The following is a 22254-nucleotide window of genomic DNA, read 5'->3' on the forward strand; positions in this document are numbered from 1 at the left end:
ATGGATTATTAAGGTGCTGAGGGTAAACAGTTTCTACTTCCTTCTGGAACAGAACATGGCAGATAAACTGACTGAAAATGGAACAAGATGTTTCTCTCAGAAAAACTGTATTTTCTGAGTATTTTCTCAGTATTTTCTGAGCTCATTTCAGAGAAGCAAGTAATTATATGCCTCATACACAAGAATCAAGAGATAATGCAAGGCAGTATAAAAATAATTGATACGCAGTATGTACAGTGACATCAGAACTACAAGTTGATGTTACAAAATGTGTTAAATGCTCAAGAACAGTGCATCTTACTTTAAAAGTGAAACTCCAAGTGCCCCTGATACTCTGTGACATGCATTAGCTGGATGGAAAGAAAAAAAACAGGTTCTGAAAGTGTAGCCACTGGCAAAGCACTGATGGTTGAATTTTAGAGGGTAAAAAAGCTACTCACTGTTCCCAAGGTTAACAGACACTATTAATGCTTTCGTTTTTTTATTTAGGTACTCTTGTACCATATTATCAGATGATGAAGTCCATACTGGTTCTCACTCCATAAAATTTTTGTTCCAATTTGCAAAACAGAAAATTATTTTTTCCTTTTATTTCGCAAAACAACAACAACAACAACAACAACAACAATAATAATAATAATAATAATAATAATAATAATTATTATTATTATTATTATTATTATTATTATTATTATTATTATTATTATTATTATTGTTATTTTAAAAGTAGTCGCAACACATTCCTCCAGCATTGGATTTTTTTATTTTGAAACTTTATGATGTGTAACAGTTAGAATTGGATTTAAAGTAAGATAGATACTTAGTACTCAGAAAAGCAAGAGAAGAACATAATAATGCATATGTAATCTGTAATTCCTACTCACAACACAGGCGGCTCCAGTCCCAAGAACAACTAAAATCTTTCAGACAAGTCTATATTGCAGGAATATCCACCCAAGTACGACAGTCATTCACTTCCAGAGTGTCAGAATGCCAAAATCCAGACCAAAATAACCAAAATGGTGAGAGACTTACCCCATTTAAGGGAAATGTTTTCCATCCTAGTTCTCCCAGGGCAGTTGTAGTATCAAGTAACACAACTGAAAATGGAAAGAGAAATGGTGTTTGTGGTATTGTTTGGATTAGACATAGCAAAGTATTAAAACAGGAAGGACTGAAGTTGCCATGCTACCCACGTTCATTTGGGCTTTCATGGCTTACATTTTTTAACTAAAAATGCCTCAAAACTCATAGAAACCACTAAATCTTTTGCAGAAATCACTGCCAAATCACAGTACACTATTGATATTTAACCATTAAAAGATGCCTGATCAAACATGCACATTCCTACAATCCCTTGCTCGCAAATCTGGAAAGTCTGCAGCATTAAAACTAATAAAATACACAGTTTCAAAAGTAAGCTGTTTTATTTTATGAAACCCATAAACTTCCCAGAAATAAAGTTATACAATTTACAAATGGAGAACACAGAAAGACAACTTCAGTTTCTCTCTTGCATGGGGTATCACAGTGTTAATATCTGCTGCATATATTTTGCATCACTTCTGTCATATTCATGTTGGATTTTTTGAGATATGATAGGATGTACATTATTGTATATTACAAAACGTGTCTGCATTATTTTTATGTTAAATTACATTAACTTCCTTTTTCGTTTCCATTCACTGGTGCTAAACAAATTATATATAGCACGAGACATTCTACCCACAGGTACTACTGCCCTCTAATGGAATTGCTTCATCTGACCCTCTAACTTCAGAAATCTATGTATTAGATGTATACATGAATAAATGTATTAGGATTTAAACACAAAATTAAGTATACAGGGAAGTTTATTTTAATTATTGAGTTGGTGTGTTTTGACTGCTGAGTTCCTCCTTACAGCCCACTAATTCCAGATCTTCTTTGAATTGTTAGATGATGGAAAAAAATAATTAAGCAATTAATTTGAAACATGACCCCAGTATTCATACAATTGTTGGGTTTATATTGCCATGTGCTATCTTCCACATCTTGTCTGTCCAAATAATCAATGTACAGCTATCTATAATGCAATTCTATAGAGCAGTACAGCAGCAGCAGAACCAGCTCATGTGTTTCTGCCTTATGGAAAAGGCACCTTGGCATGGACACTGAACTTGGCAGCTCATTAGAGGGAACCTGACCCAGCATCTTCCCTTCTCTTTTGTACCAGTGACACTTAGAGCTCCTCCATGTCTGAATGGATGGTGACTTTTAACCTGAAACTGAGGTTTGCTGTCTCGTCAACAGACTTAGAGGCAAGTAAAAAGCTCAATATAAACAACATAAAAGCTTAATGGTTTACGTGAACAAATAATGATATTTTTTAAATATATTCAACAAAGGTAGTAGTCTGCTCTCCACTTCTTCACCACTTCACTGTATAAAGCTTTGTGACTAATATGAGAGAATTAACCACTTTTTACAATCCCCATTTTACCTTTTTAAAAAAACAGATCACCATCCTCATTGACACCTGCTGTTTTCCACTTGCTTAAAAAGCTGTGATTTACAGCTGTCATAGTATTTTCTATTTGTGTCAGACTACCATGCACTTATGGAAGAGTAAAAAAAAGCATCTTCTCACTCGACATTTGACACTGCAGTTTCCTGTGTAAAACTTTTAAGTTATAATCTACTGTTACCTCAAAATAAACCCAAACAAACTGGGTTTACGTATTTCTTTTTCATAGAAAGAACCAACTGCTCAGCAAATTTCTGAGAATGTTTCACTTAATCTTAAGTGTTTGTTTTCTCTTTCCCATCTCTTCCCCCCTCCTCTCTCCACCCAGAAAACATGGACTATTTGTTATGTACTTTGTTTCCAGCTAAATTTCAATTTATATCTCACTCTTTGTCAAGATTCCTATGGATATGCAGGTAGAAATAAATTTTTCTATGAGCAGCATTAGGGTTTGAGGAGTCATTTCAGTTTTACAATGTCTGTGGTACCTAGACTGCAATTTAATAAATATCATCCACGTATTCAAAATTAATACTTCTGTGGAACAAGACCCAAAATACAGAAAGGAAAACTAAATGAAATGAATGAATTCATTCCTTCAGTGGAGCCTGAATTAATTAATTCCTTGCCTGAATTAATCAAGTACTACTTGAAGGCTCAAAGCTATACATTCAAAAAATTAAAAACTAGAGTAAATTCATCACTGAAAGTATATTAAGTTTAGATTTAATTGAGCCATGATCTAATAATATTCCTCATATACATTTACCAAATGATCCCCAATGAGTAATCGAGTTTTGTTAAAATACAGTTTTTGATACCTTTGACATACCAAACTCTTGAATGCTCACATATTCTTGCCTCTAGCTACCAAATCTGTAAGAACTGGAAAATTCAAACCAATTGGAGAATTCTCCACCTGGAGAATTCAAACCACCAAACAACTACTAACCAGGACTAGAATGGTATCACCTGCAGGATCAGAAATGAAAATGGTAAAAGTGGAAAGATTGTCTTTCCAACACCACATGTATTACATGACATAAAATAACCATCTATCAAAAATGTGCAAACACTGAAAGATCAAGTAAATCTGATGTTTATGCCAAAGAAACACAATCTCCAGTGAAGCTGTGGATTCAGCAGGGCCTGTTACACAAATGAGGACATGGATAAAGCAATACCCTCACACACTTCAGAGGTTTGGAGTTATCTCCATGCTAGACTTCAGGGTGGGACAGAGACACCCAAGCTAGCTTTAAATGAAGTGATCAAGAAGCAGCCTACCCCCAGCAGCACAAACCTGATGGCAGACAAATCTGCACTGCCAAGGCACTTCCAGCAGCTCTTATGGCAGAAAATTCCCTCTGTCAAAGAGCTCCAGGCTAAAAGGAATGCCAGCATGTAAACATCTGAATTACACACAGGAGTGGAGGCTTCCCCTCTGCCTGCAAAAGAACTGGAAATTCACATGCAGTGAATTCTAAAAAAAGATGGTGGGCACTACTCCTATGACGCTTATAAAGAGAAAATTCTCTGAAAAGCTAATGGGATCACAAAGTCGTATTTATTGACCCTTGTCATTTACTTATTTATGCTCCTTTGTATGCCATAAAAAGCTCCATCCTTAAGAAAAATGAAAAGTGTCCATTATGGACAAGCCATTAGCTGCCAGCATAAACAGAAGTATGTCTGGAACTACTGCAGTGAATATTTTATGGGAAAAGCTGGTTGAAACTCAGCAATGTTATTGACATTAGTGACATCCAACCTCCACTTTTAGCAGGCAGTTTTCTGAGGTGATGGCTCTAAAACTTGCACAGTGAACAGGAGTTTAGGTCTGCCATTACAAAGTCATGTCACGACTCAAAATGAACTCAAAGATCCTTTTAAAAAAAACTCTGGATAAAAGAACTCAGATTTAGCACTTGAATGTCCTTTCTTAAATAACTGAACTGGGGATACTAACACTTGCCCAGCAATAATATACAGACTTAAACTTACATCTGTAAGCCTGTTGTTTAAATACCTGCACACTTCATTCTTAGAAGTGTTTAGCTTTGTTTTCCAGCACATACTTTAATAGATATTGTATTATCATTATTACTCATTATGGCGTATTGAGCTGCAGTTTCCTTTTTTCTGGACATTATCTTACACTGCTATTATCAGACTTTACAACTGAAATTAATATTTTCAGAGGTTTTACCTGGTCCCAAGGAAACTGTTTTACCTAAAATTATGACGAGCACAGCTCCAAGGACTGACAGGACGGAATTTTCATTTTCAGTCCAAAATACTCTTCTAAAGATGAACTCTGCAATCGTCTCTGTACAACCAAGGAAAAAAGTCTTCCAAACATTAATTTCACCAGTTTCTCTTCTTCTTTTTCCAGACAGGGTATGTGTGAATTAACACAATACATACAGGATTTTGGACAACTTTGTGGAATCACAGTCTAATGTCGGATCACCCAGTTTGATCTTCTCATTTTAGACATTTCACCATTACCTCTACAGTGGGAAAGCCTAAGATTTGCAAGAAAGCAGAGCAAATACACAGATCTGACGACAGCACTAAGAACTCAGGAACATCTCATCTGTACTATGTAAAGGACACCCAAAAATCCCTGAAAGTTTCAGTATCTTCCAGCCAGGTAGGGAGGCATTAGAGATGACCCCTAGAAATGTGCAAAACTGGCACCTTTTTTTGTCCCTGAAAACTTTATTACTGACTGCAAAGTTTGTATTTATAAGGCAAACACAGAGCTTTTGAAGTCTCTCACTTCCAGCCCTCAAGAGAGTTGCTGCTCTCTTTTGAAGTGTCTGTACTTTCTTTCAGGTTTTATGGGTTGTTTTTTTCATTTTTAAGAGAGGATCACATGGAGTATTCTGAAATCATTCCTTTTAACGACATGTATTAAGAGTCCTGGCTATTTTTATATCCTGTTTATATATCCAGGGTCACAATAACCTGTTTTTTTGCTGCAGCACTCTACTCACAGGCTGTTATAACTCTATCTAGATCACCACCCTATACAGACTCACTCCTTTTCATCATTATTTTTTTCAGCTTGGGTTATGTTTTTGCTGTTGAATGTACAAAGATCCATTTGTTTATACTAAAACAAGTTTCATTTCCAAGGGCTGACCTTTATTAAGTGAGAAAAGCTCCTCCCTGTCTGCACACCCTCTTTCCTTACTTGCTACTCCTTTTGTCAGGTATTGAGTTTATATTTATTTTCAGAATGAAAAATGTTAGAATACAGAAGAGTGTATATCTCAAATTCTGTGATTTAACAGTCACTAAAACTACTTTAAGGTTTCTTATACCTCAGGGGTTTTTAAAAGCCGTTAGTTTTTAAAAAAAAATTAAGCTTTTTACTGTCAGAAAATTCTGTCACTCTGTCATATTCTGTTATAATATAAAAAACCTCAATATATTACTGCTGTGTCTTGCCTGCCCAAGGAAGACAGAAAGAAGAAGGGGATATGCAATATCCAAGTTACCTTGGCAATTAACATATGATCAGCTGGGAAAAATTATTTAAATGCTTGGATTTATGACCAGGCCTGTTTTCCATTAACTAAATAAACTGGCATTCATTATATTCATTATACATGTATCAATTGAATCCTTTTCCATAATTTTCATTATTTTGCATGCAACAGCTATCTGGTTTAGGCAAGATTAATGAGATGCAGTAATAAAGTATGAGGAGCACCTGTCTAGATAGCAATTCTGCCAGGGAAGTGTACAGGAGTCACAGCAAATCTGAGAGTAAACAAAATATTGACAATGCTGTTTGCCTGAGATAAGCGGGATTAGAGCCAGCAAAATAGAGAGAGTAATCCTTCCACTCTCCTCAACATTTCCAAGAGTTTTATGTCAGACTCTAAGAAAATCCTTGCTACCCTACAGTTGTAAAGAAGAGGGAGAGCTGTGTCTAATTGGGAAGCTGGGGAATCTCCACTCCAGGAGGCTTTTAAGACACCTTGAACACTGTCAGGCCTGGTTTCTGCATAATCTCTTGTTGCCTTGGGGCAGAGCAGGGGAGATAAATGACTTCTCCAAATGTGAGTTTTATAAAAATCTAGTTACCTGGTTAATGGTGCTTCCCTTTTCTTTTCAAACCACAACTCTAACACCTACGCTTTTCCAATATTCCTGAATTCCCCAAGTCCCCAAACTCATTAAATTTACCATCAATAGCCCAGAGATGTCCTCAGCCAATTCTTTCAGGACTCTTGGAAGAAAACTATTTACACCAGATGGGGAGTACTTCATATTCTTCATCTTACATGACTAAATCACTAATTTCTGATTTTCCCAATTTCAAACACATTATTTTCTGCCTCTTTCTAAAAATAGTTCAATACCATTCACACAAACATTTTTATTCATAATGCAATAGAGAAATTCCCATTATCCTGAGTGTTGTGAGACTTGGGCTTTTACCTAACACATTTAGTTTTTATTTTCAGTTTTCTACACTACCTATTTTCTAACATGTGCTAATTTTCACATGTATTCTCTCTTTTTCATTAATAATGAGAAATATTTATATTTCTAGTTTCTGCTTTCACGTTACCTCCAATGTAAATTGAGCTGTTATCCAAAACTGGCCTTTTTTTAATGATCAATGATTTCCTAATCAAGAACTTTTAAAAGGAGTTTCTACATCACCTATTGTTTTTCATATTTTCACATTCACACAAACACTTTTAAAATTCTCTTCTATTAAATGAGAACTGGCCAGAATAATTTTTCATGTACTAAACCAAACATCCCATTCATGATACATTTATCTTCTCAGTGCTAAGCAGTTTGCAACATTATTAGATGGGGTTATGTTGGATAAATGCCTGTCTTTATCTTGGTACTGTTTTACTCCATGACATGAGGTCTCCAGTGAGAATCTTCAAAACCTAATTCCCCCACAGCACCATTTTTCTTTCCATACATGACATACAGATGTTTAAGGAATAATTTCTCCTCTTTTTTCATTTGAGTCAGTTATGTGGTTCAGTCTTACTTTTTTCCACGACTTCCTGGATAGATATAATTTTATATCCTGTGGCTCTGAGAAAACAAGACTAAAACAAACAATGGATCTTTTGGGAAAACAAAAACAAAAAACCCTAACAAACAAAACAAAACAACATAAAAAAGCCACCACTCACCTTTTATATGCAACATTTTTTCCTAGAACACATTCTTACCTATTTCTTAGCAACATCATTTTTTAAATTAAATTAAAATTTATCATATTACTGAGACAACAGAATTATCCTTTCCATACCTTACATGCAAAGATGCATGTTCTCCTCTGAGGAGAAGGCTGCTATAAACCACCTGCTCTGTCTCTCTCTGGAATGGAAACCAACATTTTCATACCCAATGGTTTCAGTTTTACTACATCCTTTTTTCATACTTTCCTCTATTCTCACTTTAAAAATCAGCATGAACTCCTTTATTCTCATGTTACATCGTTACTAGCATTGCCAACCATTGCAGAACCCTCAGTTACATCAGTTACACCCATCTTTCTGAAACCAGGATTTAAAACCAGATCAAAAAAAAAATTGTCAAGCTCTAAGTCAACTTCAGGGTTTAAAGTTTTTATTTAACAGGAGCATTTTTCCTCCCTTAGCAATGCCATTTCACTATAAAACAAGTAACTGCAATACTTTATACACCTATCAAAATATCTGATAATTACTGTAACTTACAATTTATAAATACCTAAGACAGACAATTATTTTTAATAAACACAAATCCTTGCACCCAAAAGAAAGAACAGTAAAAATTTGTGTTCTTTTTCTTTACATTATTTTAATCCCTGTCTATAACTCTGGCAAGGATATCCAAGTGGGAGGAGAAATTCAACAATTTATCAGTTAAAGGCACATAATAACAGTCCATAAAAGACTCAGTCTTCCTCATGGAAGGTGGACTCCAAGTTTTATTTCATGAATACCAAATGAAGCCTTGGAAATCCACTTAATACATTCAGTGGCACCAAATGCACAGAGAAATTCTGTCAGTGCAGAAACACATGACAATTTCTACACTGAAATCTTTCTAGGGTAACAGTTACGATTCCAAATTGTACATGGCTGTATCTTAACTACTTATTCTACCACCCAGCAGGTTATTTTGCTCTAAGACAGCTGTAAACATTTTGTATTTTGAGGTCTCACACAGGCACTTGCTTCTCCCATGTGAGTCTTACTCATCAGCACAAGAAAAAAATAAAACTACTGAGGTAGAAAGCATACTCATATCCAAAATAAATGGGCTTATCTCAGAAAAAGATGAGGCCACAGGTTTTCCTCAGGTAACCGTGGAATGGAAAATGAGTAGGTAATGCCCTACCTCTCCTAGCCTGAACAGAGCTTTTTTCCTCAAGAGCAGCATCAAAGTGATTTCAAAGTGATTTTGTTGATCAGTGCACTTTCAGAAGGGAAGGCAAGGCAGGAGAAGGTTGTGAAATCCATAGCTCAGCCAGGGGGGATGAATTCCTGTGTTTGTAATGCACCAGAGGGGGCTGAGCACTGCAATGTCAGCCCTGCAGGACAGGCAGTCAACACAGAGCTGAGGAAGTCCTGGCAGGCAGAGGAAGATTGCTCTGCTTTAATGTGCCCCTCACAAAAAATGAAATGGGGAAAAAGGGGTTTAGGTACCAGGGAAACAATGTGTTCTTACCATTGACTCAGCTTTAAGATACTCCTTTACAGCAGAGATTGCTGTTAAAATGAAATCAGATAAATTAATGCTGTTCACAGCTCCAGAAAGAACACCAGAGCTGTATTATTTTCTATGCTTCTAGTTTCACATGTATAATACAAAAAGATCAAGAGCTAACCCTGATAAAACAGGAGCCACAAAATGATGATAGGAGCCCAGCTGCCCTATTAAATAATTTTCATTCTTCCTTGAAAATACTAATTGATATTCAATTCACCATCATGTTCATGTCAACAGCAGATTACTGGGCAGCATTTCCTAAATGAACACGAATACCTGACAATTTTGTCAGCCCTGTTTATTAACCTAAGTGTATATCTTCATTAGGGAAATTAGAAACAACTGAAATTCAGACAAACAGATTTATCTTTCCTTGCACTGGTAAATGACTTGTGTGTTGAAGCCTATTCTCTAAGGTTGGGACTAATGCTAGATTTAATATTCTTCACTTTGCTGTTAACTGTTTTTACTCTGCATTCTTACAAGGAGTTTGTTTTATGTCTTTTATTTTAATACTTGTATTGAGTGGTGATAAAATGAACAAAAATTAAGGTCACAACATCCATAAGTGAAAATCCCCCCCCAGCATACAAAAGCTTTTGGAAAATTATAACAATACTGTATATATTTATGTATATAAAAATATACATAACTGTCAGCCAAACTAATTCTGAAGTTAGTAACTCCATGGCCATTGCTCTTATTGAGTATTGCTTATGGAGTATTGCTTATGGAGTATTATTGCTTATTGAGTATTGCTTATGGAGTATTGCTCCATACTTTTTGAGAATTCCTATTCAAGGTGGGGTAGAAACTTCCCTCTGGAGTTCATGGGCACAATCAAACCCACCTTAGGCACCCATTCCTCCTCGCCCTGCTCTGACCCAAAGACACAGCCTCTCTAATAGTAAAGAATGAAATGGCATTGCAAAGTTTTGTTGCCTTTTCCCAATGCATACCTGGGAAGGTCGATACAGAAACACCTCCCAGCCTCACAATCTGTCTCTTTTTAAGTGGAGTGAGAAGTGTGGAGTGTTCCACAGCAATTCCTTTAAAGAAAAAAGTTTTGAAGAGAACAGCTGGTAACATCACAAATCAGAACTGGGAGGACAGATGGTCACTGCTTACTCAAGTAGTCACTTAATAACCATAATGAAAAAATTAGCAGTTTGGTGACTCTAAGGAACAGAACAAACAAATCTTAGGAGAGGAGCAAAGGCTGAAGCAACTGAAGTTTGCAACTGGCAGCACAGCCCCATGAAGAGCTGTCTGAGAACCTCTGCCTGAAGAGCTAATACAAGGGAACAAGACAAGGTGTGCTCAGAGCTGTAGAGCTGCTCCAGACAGGCTGAGAGCAAGAACTGGGACTCTGAAACTCTGACATACACGCTAACCTGACATGGGAACAACCATCAGGGAAGTTCCAGACATGAAACACGAAGGAGGGCTCTTCTGCAGTGCACAGACCCACTCACTGAAGCCAAAGACTCTACCACTCTCTCACAGTCTTCTAGTATTTCTGTACTTCAGCCTAACTTTTTAACTCCAGGCAGATTTAAATCAGACTTTACCTACACCCAGGCCATATTTTTACATGATAAAAACCAGAATGGGGTCATCACTATTTTGCAGGCAGAAAAGCTACAATGCAGAAAGCAATGCAAACATGCAGCCCAGAAATGGCAGATCCTGACTCACTTGCTTTTCCCAGCCAACAGGAAAGTTAAATTTGTCCGTATGAAGTGCTGCAGAGGGTGGGAAAGCACAACTGTATTCAGTCCCCATCTGTTGCACAGCTGTACTCTGAACTACCACTCAGAATTTGTCCACAACACATACAAATGGGCCTCTAGAAGTGACAGGACATTTCTAATTATCCACTCCAGACCTATGGCAATGCCACACAAACAGGATGAAATTAGTATTTCCCACTAAAATAAAAAGACTTGCTCCCTGATCTCCTTATTGACTCTGTGTCCTGGTTTGGACTGGTAATAGCTGGGATAGAGGTAATTTTCATCTCAGCAGCTGCTGCAGTGCTGTGTTTTGGATTTAGTATGGGAATAAGAAAGGTAACACAGCAATGTTTGGGTTGTTGTTGGGTAATGCTCAGCCCAAGTGCAGGACTTTTCAGTGCCTCACGTTCTGCCAGTGCACAGAAAGCTGGGAGGGAGCATGGCCAGGACAAGTGATCCAAACTGGCCAAAGGGATATTCCATACCCCAGAACATCATGCCCAGAGTGCTGCCTGAATGGTGCTGGCTTTGAGGAGCTGATCAGTGCTTGGGAATGGCCTGGCATTGGACAGTGAGAGATGAGCAACTGCACTGTGCATCACTTACTTTTCTTAGGTTTTTTCTCTCTTTTTACTTCCAACTGTTCTTCTTCATGACATCATTATTATTATTATTAATTTTATTTTGTTTCAATTATTAAACTGTTCTTATCTCAACCAACAAGGTTTTCATTTTTTTTATGCTCCTCCCCATCCCACCTGGGAGGGTTGAGGGACTGAGTGAGTGGCTGCCTTGCACTTGCAATGTACCAACACGGACACCTAAGAAAGCAAGTGACATACAAAGGCTAGAGGAGGACATTAAGGCTACATTCAGAATTTTTTCTGCTAGTTAGAGGTGATGTGGTTAGTAATGACTTTAGCTGTCAGTAGATAAGGAAAGTCATCAGTAGATCCACAAGCTATGGGCATATCAAAGGAGAAGCAGCTGTGACTTTCAGCTGTGTAAAACACTCTCATGCTAATTGATCGGTTTTTCTCCTTTGCTTCTTGAAGTGGTACCTCTTTTGTTTGACAAGTTATCTGCCTGAGAAGAGAGATATTTAATACACTTGGCCTTACTACTCTAAGACTATAGACTGAAAGTGACCATGATGTACAGAAGAGGAGTTCAGCAGAAGTCATATGAAAATAAAAACCTTCCAGGATGGAACACAAAGAAAATTCAGAAAATGAGGTTAACATTTGGCTGTATGTTTTCTTTTATTTTAATGCAGAACCTCAGAAACATACCAAAATAAATGCAGCTTCTTAGAAAGCAGAGTTGTTACACCCGTGACAAATATACCCAGAGATATTTCCTAAGTTCATATTCATGATGTTAAAATGTTTCTTATCTCCTTTGATTAAATATCCACACAGCCAGTCAGTTTAAATGTTTTTGAGCTTTGTAATTCTCTGTTTCACCTCGTCAGTCTATCACTTCTTCCACTAGCTCTTCATTTATAATTTATGGTGTCAAGCACCGAGTTTTCACAGCATGAACATTTTACAGGTGGTGGGTCAGGCTGTCAAGCTAAAGTAATACTAATAATCAGTGGCTCTGCAAAATCTTAGACTCTTTACATACAGTGGAACATCAACATGAAGGCTCAACTGTTTTTATCAATTAATCAGGTTTGCAATACTTTTAACATTATAAACAAATAAATATACTGAAAAGCTTGTCACTTACTTGACAGCAAATAAGTTTGACTAACCAAAGATCAAATTATTTTAAAATATTGGACAGCATGGAGTACCCACCTCTACTATGCAGAAACTTTGAGCTTTGAATGATACACTTTTAATGCACATTCAAGGAGATTTAAATTTCAAAGATTACTGAAAAGCATTAAATAGATATCAGAATGCCATCATTCATGTAGTAAACTGTTGAGTAACTGGGCTCATCTTCCACAGTATATAGTTACCCTTCTTTTTCCTTTTGCACTATGAAATAATCTAACTGGATAAAGTAAATAATTTTTCTGACTTCACATCAAAAAGTGAAAGTAAAAAGACTGTTTTTCCATTATTTTAAGGGCATTTTTTCAGATTCTCTGTAGTACAAGAGGTGATTTAGACAGGTACAGCACTGCATCAGTAGTCAAATGCTGGAAAGACAGCAGCTCTGTGGGACTTGGCTCAAAGCATTGCTTCAAAGGGCTACTTGAGACTTAAGTGCCTGTTACACAACCCAGTGATGCAAGAGCAATGTCACTGAGGATGGCTGGAGCACTGCCCAGGGACTCTGCAGGCAATGCCAAATATAGACTATATAATAATAATACACACACACTGCCAGTGACAAGATGGGAACCTCTATATTTCAGTGATTACCACACAGGAAATGTTTGAATTAAAAAGTGCTTTATGACATTTTTGTTTAAAACTTTTTTTTTTTTTCCTCTTTTGCCATTCTGCCTGAAATGTCTGAGCACAGAAAATATGAGAAAGGCACCACAACTTTAGAGATGAGTTACTCTATTAAGAGGAAAAATAGGCAGTAATTCTAAAAAAAATTCTAAAAAAATATTTTCTCCTATCCGAAGACTACAACATAATGAAAATGCTCAGTTTGTCCAGGAAGGCTATCCAGCAGACCACAGAATTACAGAACTATAGATTAGTTCAGCTCAGAGGAGTCCTTTACAGACTATCTAGTCCAGCTGCATTGACAGGGACATCTTCCACTTTCCCAGATTGCTACCAACACCATCCAGCCTGGCCTTCGACACTCCCAAGGATGGGCAGCCACAACTCCTCTGGGCAGTCTGTGCCAGTCCTTCACCACCCTCACAGTAAGGAATCTCTTCTTTATAGCCAATCTGAACCTACCCTCTCTCCATTTAAAGCAGAGGAAGAGAGATATTATGCTGAAAAGCCAAAAAAATTCACAGCAGAAGGCAGAACCGGAGTTGAAGGAAAACAGGGATTGGAGAATGCTTCATAGTCAGGAGAGGTACTGAAAAGTGGTAACATATTTAGAGGCTGTACAGGAAGACAGTGAACACTGTTAAAAAGAAACATTATTATTCTTTGCACATCAGGACTGAGGTAGGAGTTGGAAAACGGATGCAGCTAACAAGTTTTGCACAGATTTGCTTCCATTAAAACAACTTGTCACCACAACTGTAGCTAGAATCCAAAATATATCATCAGTAACTGGTAGTGTAAAATTCTAAATAGCTGTAACTGATCTGTGTAAAAATATAAATCACTGTCTTTCAAAATGCAGCAGTTTACCAGACACACAAAAACTAAGACAACTGAAGCTGTCTTCACTTCTAATTTCAGACTGCATGGCAGAAGGCTGTCTGCAAGAAGCAAGGTTTCATTCTCATTAATGACACGGTTATTCTAGAGTAAACAACATCCTTGAGAGAGTTATCATATATTTAATTGAGACTCTTGGATCTAGGAATAGTTTCAAGCCAAGCATTTTTTTACCTCATGTATGGGGTTGGTTTTGTTTGCTTTTTGGCCTATAAAAAGAATTATTGAGTATTACAAGGAGTCAGATGGAGAAAATCAGAGTTAAAAGGAAATGTTTCATTGCTAAATTTAAGTATATGATTACATTCCTAGTTAAAAGAGCAACTATAAAGGGGGATACCATTTAAAATTGAATACTAATTTATCACACAAAGTTCATAAACCCAGACTGATCCAAAGACTCCTTTTTTACTAGAGCTAGCGGCCACCACACCTGAGCAATTGGAAATACTTACTGCTCTCACTTTCCTACCTGTTCAAAATCATTCTCAGCCTATAAATAGAATATTTTCTCATGGCAGGTTTCTCTACACTCTCCATAATGCAATCAATTATTGTTTAGTGCTGTTTCCCACCACCAATAATGAATGCCTTGATCAGAATCTGAGTGCTTTTCTGATTGCCCACAGTCCCTTCATTTCCAGTGCTTGCTCTCAATCAGATCAAGTGATTTAAATCTCATACTTAATTTAAAATAGATGAAGGAGGAATTTAAGATGTTTCATTCATGTAAATACCAATTTTATAACAATGAATATTATCTTTTATACTGTTACACAGCTTAATTTATTTCATCTAAGAGCAATAAAACAGAGTAAGCACTGAGCAATCCTAATAGCCAAGCAGAATCAAATTACGGAAGAAAAAGCTGACATCTGAATTATATGCATTAAGGTAAAATTACAGGTGAATTTGAGGATAATTTCATTCAATTTGACTTCAAGAAAGCCGTACTTCTTTGAGCATTAATTCAGAATTATACAAACAAAAAAGTGTTTTGAATCTATAAAAATTATTTATGTTTAAAGATATAATTAAATTACTGATTGTGTGACAAAACCATATTGGTATTGAACATTTCAGTTTATCATGTACATTTCATGGCATAAATGTCAGAAATAACTCTGGGTTAGGAAACTAAAACAAGTTGTAAAAGTGTTTTTAACTGCTTTAAATATAGAGCTAAAGATGTAAGCAAGTTCATAAAAGGCATGGTTTTGAGACAGACAGATTTAACTGTACAATTTGTGGTGCAATTCCTCAAAAGTAAGTCATGAGACAGATCTTATTTATTATTTAAGTAATGTCCTTGTCCAGGATAATCTTGGTCTAATGGGATTTTTTTCATGGAAAAGTTGGGAGGCATTATCAACAGAATTAAAGGCTGAAACATTGTTGGGGGGAGGCTATGGGAAGACAAGGAGTAATTCTTTTCTGGGATAATAAGGAAGGAATGACATTAAATATAAAATATCAGACAATCCAAAGCAAGAATTTCTTTGCTCTGGGAGCCAAGCAGAATTTCATTTATGAAACAGCAGCAGCCAGAGAAGATAAGACATCTGCATATTAACTGCTGACAAGCCAGCCAAGGACCAATCCAACGACATGGGAATGAAGGAGACAAAAATGACAGGAACTGTCCAACATTCAGGATGATAAAAACCACTACTATTGCACAAAGTACCAGCAAAATCCCACCAGCAAAGCTGTATGTGGTTCTGGCCACCTTTTTTTTTCCAAGAAAGAGTGAATTAAACAGGATGAAGAATAAGCAAAGGCAACTGTAACTATCACAGAGATCAGAAATCTCTTGAGTGAAAGATGAAAACTACACACCAAAATCCAAAAGAAAATATGTGACTTCACCTACAACAGTGAGCTGGATAAAAAATGAGAATGGAAAGGTAGTCTTAAGTTTTGAGACAAAGCCAGCACAAGTATAAATGAATAAGCACCACTCACTAATAAATGCAGCCCATAAATGAATTTGAATTTCACAGCACTGAAGTTCAGAAGAGCCTTCCAACAGGAACAATGAGGGAACGTGGCTTAACTAGATTGAAAGTGAAAATTAGTAATTTTATACAGCATCACTGGAGCCATGCGAATTGTGGTAATAAAGCTCTTTCCCAACCCTGTGTTACAGAGCCCCTCAATGCAGTGTAAATAATCTTGGCAGGCATGACTATAATGCAAACACGAATTCTTTCTCTCAAGAACAACACTGTCAGTGCCAGTAATGCTACAGTGACATGTTTTGCTCACTTCCATGGAAATGAAGCCACTACCTGAATGATGAACTGACCCTTCCACTGCTAATTTCATTTCCTGTCTTGGAAACCAAGGGTCACCTCTCCCTCCAACACTTTTGCTTTTGGTTCACAGTAAAAAAGAACTTAAATAATAACTGAACCCTCTTCAGAATTTCAACACAATTCTCTCCAAACTACTGCATTTATCTTCAATGTAAGTGTCCAAAGGGCATAATCCACATTATGGACTAATAACCTGTAAAACAGCATTTTATGAACTGTAGCAGTTTTCAGCAATAAAAACAGAATCAATGGACTCAAATTGATAACATTTTCTTCCTACCCTACACTGGAATTAATTTAATTTTTATATTTTTTAAATTATGTGCATTTTTTAAAGCACTAGAACCTGTTTGGAGTCTACAAATCTCTATGCTTACAGCTATAGATGACATATGTTAATAAACTCTTTTTTTTTACCACCAGACTACACTCAAAATTTTGTGAATGACAATATTCACATAAGAAAGTAATGAAAATTAGACTATTTTTTATCTTCTCTTCCTTCTTCCTATTTTCTTCCCCTCCTCTCCTTATCAGAAATGCACTGTTCCATCTCACTATCTGAATAAAGGATGGCTCACTGCTATTTTAGCTTTAGTCATAAAAATTCATTACTTTAGTGTAATGAAAATCATACTGATGTGCCTCACAACTGCATAAATGTTCTGCTCAAAGAACACTACCTCCATGAAGCTCACCAAAAATAATTTTCCTTTATTTATAAAGCATTTCATAAAGCTTCATTTTATAAAGCAAGACTATTTCTTCATTTCTTTCCACAGTTTTCTCCTAGTTTAAACCAGAAAAAAAAAAGCTTTTAACATATGTCACACACAATAAAGGCCCCAAAACCCAAATATTCAAAGTAATTTTTTTTTTGTCCATGTTGAATAACTGTGAAGTCAACATGAGCTACCTGGCAGCTCATATAATCAGGTAATTTGGATGATGCATTCACTGAATTCGGTGCAATCATATCCCATCTGGAGATAAGAACACTGGATATCAGGAAAAGAATTGCTTGGGTCAGAGAAAGACTCAAGAACACAAAATCACAGTTAAAGGTAAAAATTATCAGTGCAAAAGACTGAGCAGTTCTTCAATTCCTCTTTCCACAGACTGAATATCAATTCAGTAACTTCCTGCTTTCCTACAGATGCTATACAAAAGAAGAGCTTTAACTAGGCAATGCTTAACTGAAGGGTATTATTTTATATAAACCAAACATTGCTGTTTTGAATTACAGTGTACCCTTGATTTTATTTACATAGCTTTGTGCAGTTCCAGATGATTCACTTCTGCCACCCTTGTCTGCAAATGGACATTCAGTAAATTATCTTTGTGCACAGAAAACATTTGGCTATTGAGGGATTTTTCCATTCATTCATTCATTTATTTATTCATTCCTACTTCTGGAATTTTAGGTGAATTACTGGAACCAATTTAACAAAAATGAAGTGATTTTATTCCACCGACACTGATGTGTAGTTACTAATCACACTGAGGTGTGGTAAGGAAAGCTGGAGGGAACACTAATGTAAATTATCTGCTAACAGAGAGCATTGAAAATTCCTGTTTTGAGGTACCTGTACAAGTGAAAAAGATACTTAGGCCAAATATATTCACAGGGTTTTAAGAATGACGTTTTTATCAAAAGGCCACATTTCACATTTACTCAAATAACATGTTAATAATACTGACAGCTCAGGAGAGAAAACAAAGACCAGACCAGGATCTCTGTCAATGCAATGTCAATGATTTAGGGATTTTATCAGAACTCAGAAGCTGTAGGGGTATCGTGGACTCATCTAAATATTTAAGCAATTCAGAATTTCATAGAAAAAGAATTAAGCAACTTCTGTTCCACATAAACTAAATTATAAACCATCCAGCCCTCCAGGCAGAAGCCTGAACAATCAGCTGAGCTATATGGTAATTTATCTAGTAACCTTTGAAATGTGTGTCCCATGATCCACCTGAACCACAAACAGAGGAACAAATGCAAATCAAGAAGAACACTGTCTGTTGTCACTACATTTAACATAATCTATGTGCAATTCTAAATGTCAACATCTAATCAAGCCTAATCTATTATTGATCTTCTTTTTTGTTTTCAAAATATTCATCCACAACACAAACTTCCATCAGATTTTATTTCTTCAGGCACATCTCTCAAGTTTGAAATGCATCTGTCAGACTAGAGCTATTGAAAATAATTTCCTAATTTGCTTTAAAGTAATGGAAACCTACTAATGATAAGGCCTCAGGGCATTACTTAAAATCCAAACTACTCGTTATAAAATTTGTAAGGAGAATTATTAGTGGTAAAGTGAACAGGATGAGTGTTACTAGAACTTTCAATGTACTTAGTGATGTTGAAGGGATGAGAAAGGAACAGAGCAGGAAACTCCCTACAAGTGTGACCTCCATTGGCCTCCTCTATGGTTCTGACTCTTGTTAATTAACTCTTTGAACTTCCAACAGAGTTTTTTGCCTTCTGAACGTGGAGTTTGAACATGGAGCATGCAAGTTTTAAAATTCCTCTGTTGCTTAATGTAAACCACCAGTAAGGTGCAGGTTTTCATTATCATCTAATGCTGACCCCCTGGAAGATGACAGCTGTCTTGCCTTAAGTAATTCAGTTGATTTAGGAGAGGATTGCACTGTCAGTCTAAATAAAGCACCCTAGGTGAATGATATGTGAAGGGGGAGAGAAAAAAATGAAGCTTTCAAAATATAGAATCTGCAATGGGAAAGTTTGTATCACCTACATTTTTACACTAATTGGATTAACAGCTCCCACACCCAAAATTCAGGAAAAGCCAGAGCTAAAGTAGTCCCTATGGCTCACAGTCTCCATCAAAGAGAGCTGATTCCCACGCTAGTGGGATTCAAACAGCTCCCTGGGCCTGCTGGCCAAGGTCCCTGCCAGGAGACCTTGCTCTCAGGAAGGCTTTCAAGAGACCAGGTACACAAAATGGCTAAAAGGTATCAAGTCTTTGATTTGTGTGGTACAAACCTACTTCATCTGCAGTCAGCATTTTGAGAAACTGAGTTTTGATATATTAGGGATTTTTAAAACGGAAGACAGTCTTCCTAGCAGAGAACAACTTAGTCATGGACAGGAAGAAAAAATAACAATGAGATTCACTGAAGACTACACTGAAAGCCAAGGTCCTGTGTCAACCCCTGCCACCTACATCTGACAACATCAAATACTAATTCCTTGGAATTTGCACTGGGTGTCACAGACTGGTCACCTAAACTAAAAGCTTTGGCCTTTAACTCTTCTCCTCAGATCAGTGCTGTACAGACACGAAGGCTTACTCAAAAGAGTATTGTGAAAAGTGGTTTTGAAGACATCCAGTACTGAAAAATAAACTCGGCATGCAGCCTAAAGTTTGCACAGAGCCTTGGACTAAACAACAGTCACAAAAAATGCTGGATTCCTTCCAACCTCCAGCATTCATCTTGCTGCAGCAGATGAGATGCCCTTTAGATAGTCAGTAGAAAAACTGGAGGATATAATATCATTATATTCATCTGCATCAAGACAAACTACTAAAATCACATGGAATACCATCAGATTTCCTGGCTGCCTTTTGTAATCCCAGATTTCTCCAGATGCAGCTTTTATAAGATACCTGTCTCCAGTGGACTGTCTTTCCTCTGTGCAGTGCACCCAATCACTCCTTTTTCTTTGTTAACACCATCTTACAAAGGCAAATTCTTGCCCTTACCTTGAGACGTGTATCAATATTTCTTAAAGAAGAAAATTTGCTTAACTCTTTCCAGAATTCTGTGTCTTGGAATCTGTAACTTAATGACTTTTTGACCACATAACAAAATCACGGGGTAAGCATTCCTACAGTAGTCTCAACAGCAACGGTTTGGGTTCCCATCATATCTGATGGAGGATGAGAGGGAGTTTGGCTGAGAGGCTCTAGTGTGCCACAGGTCATTGTGCTTCTCCATTCCTAAATGCTAACAGTATCCATATTTACCCAAATTAAATGGTCCTTTAAAAAAAAAATTCCGCTAAACTAAATTGTTAAATCTAAAATAACCCTCTAAGTGGGTCTTCTACTGTATCATTGTGGTGTGGAAGTGTTTAGCAACTGCTGCAATACAAACAAAAGCAATCTACCAGAGACAAAGGTTTTACATTTCCCTTGCTTTCCTTTTCAAAGATCTTCGGGAGACACACACAATTGAGAGTAAAGGACTGTGCAATTTTATATGGTCCCAGTCTGTTTAGCAGAAAGTGCTGAATTCAAACCACATTTTGAAATACGAATCCTTCATCCAAATGCTTTCCATGCAATCAATTTCCAGCCACAAATACTGGAAACACTACAGAAGAAAATTATAAGGTCCCATTTGATTTTTTTTTCCTAATGTGTCAAAAATATATTTGAACAAATCCAAATTTTAGTGAAATTTTTTTTCCTGTAAAATTTTATTTCAAACCAGCAAGTGAAAGCCACTGAGAAAATCAGCCTGGGAACATTCAGAAAGATAACCACTTTTATCCAGATTAAAATGCTAGTGCATTATCTTATGGAATGCTTTCCAATTTGTTCTTTTATTCCTTTATTTTAAGCAAGAAGCAACCAGCAGTCAGAGAATACAAATTACAGCAGCAAGTACACTCTAACCAAGGGTCCCCAGCCAAAACAAATCACTCATTACATGCATCAATGATACTGTTTGCTGTATGTGACTTTTCCCCTTTTGTTCTAGGTGCAGAAGCCATTAAGTGGATTGAGGCAGTGGAGCTCCCAGCAAATTCACCTTTTAACTGTGTTCTCATGGTGTGTGTGCACCTCCACAGGGGCTTGTTACTCATGGTGCCTGCTACCCACCTTTCCTTCTGCACTGAAGTGACACAGCACTATTCTAGTCTAAGCCCTGTGGAATGTCACAAGCATGTTGGCATGAAGGAAAAGCTGTGCTCTCAATGCACTTAACACACCCACATATTAAAATGTTCCCTCTGGATCGCTGTGTTTATGTCACGGCTTCTCACCTAAGTATTGCTTGTGCTGTCCCACCTCCCCTCATTAACCTCTCCTCTTGCAGAATCTGTTAGCAAACACCAGACACCTTCAAAAAGTGTCTGGGACTCAGTCAACTTACAGCAAACAGAACCATCTCTCAGGAGATGAAAAAATAAAAAATAAATCTGCCAGCTTCTTAGAAATCTACCTAAACACAAACCAGGAATTTCAGTTCGGAGACAAAATACATTTTAAATCTTCAGACTGCTCTACAGAAAGGAAATCTTATTTTCAATTTAATCTCCTCATGTAATAAATGCTCTTGAATTTTAAAGACCTGACCCTACATGACTGTCAAAAGAAATGCCAATAATATTACAGCATTTTTTTATTCTAGTCTTAATTTAAATGTCAAAATACCCCTAACTTTCTTTAAAAACACAGAATAGCTACTGATGTTTTATATATTTAGAATAGGAACAGATCCATAAACCAAAGCAATGGTAGCTGCTGGCTTGAAGGTGGAGGAGTACCATGAGCTACTGTGAAACAATTGTTTAAAGAGCAGAAAACTGTACAATATCGTAAACCAGAGGGGGAGAAATACCCATGCATTGTCTGGGCAGA

At 36.8% G+C, this 22254-nt stretch overlaps 1 protein-coding gene across 4 annotated transcripts in view; it reads right to left on the reverse strand.

Annotated features, from left to right (window-relative positions):
* The window catches only part of LOC107206925 (ephrin type-A receptor 6), a 379928-nt gene that overhangs the window by 351688 nt on the left and 5986 nt on the right, over positions 1-22254 (reverse strand). For 3 of the 4 annotated variants that reach the window (XM_015633404.1, XM_015633396.1, XM_033518826.1), the window contains exon 2: positions 1036-1100. In XM_015633404.1, coding sequence (XP_015488890.1) covers positions 1036-1100 — 65 coding nt within the window. Of the gene's footprint in view, positions 1-1035; positions 1102-22254 lie in introns of those variants that run through there. The other variant, XM_033518822.1, reaches the window with a different exon arrangement.

The sequence above is a fragment of the Parus major genome, chromosome 1 (assembly GCF_001522545.3).
Source record: "Parus major isolate Abel chromosome 1, Parus_major1.1, whole genome shotgun sequence".
NCBI classification, from domain to species: Eukaryota; Metazoa; Chordata; class Aves; order Passeriformes; family Paridae; genus Parus; species Parus major.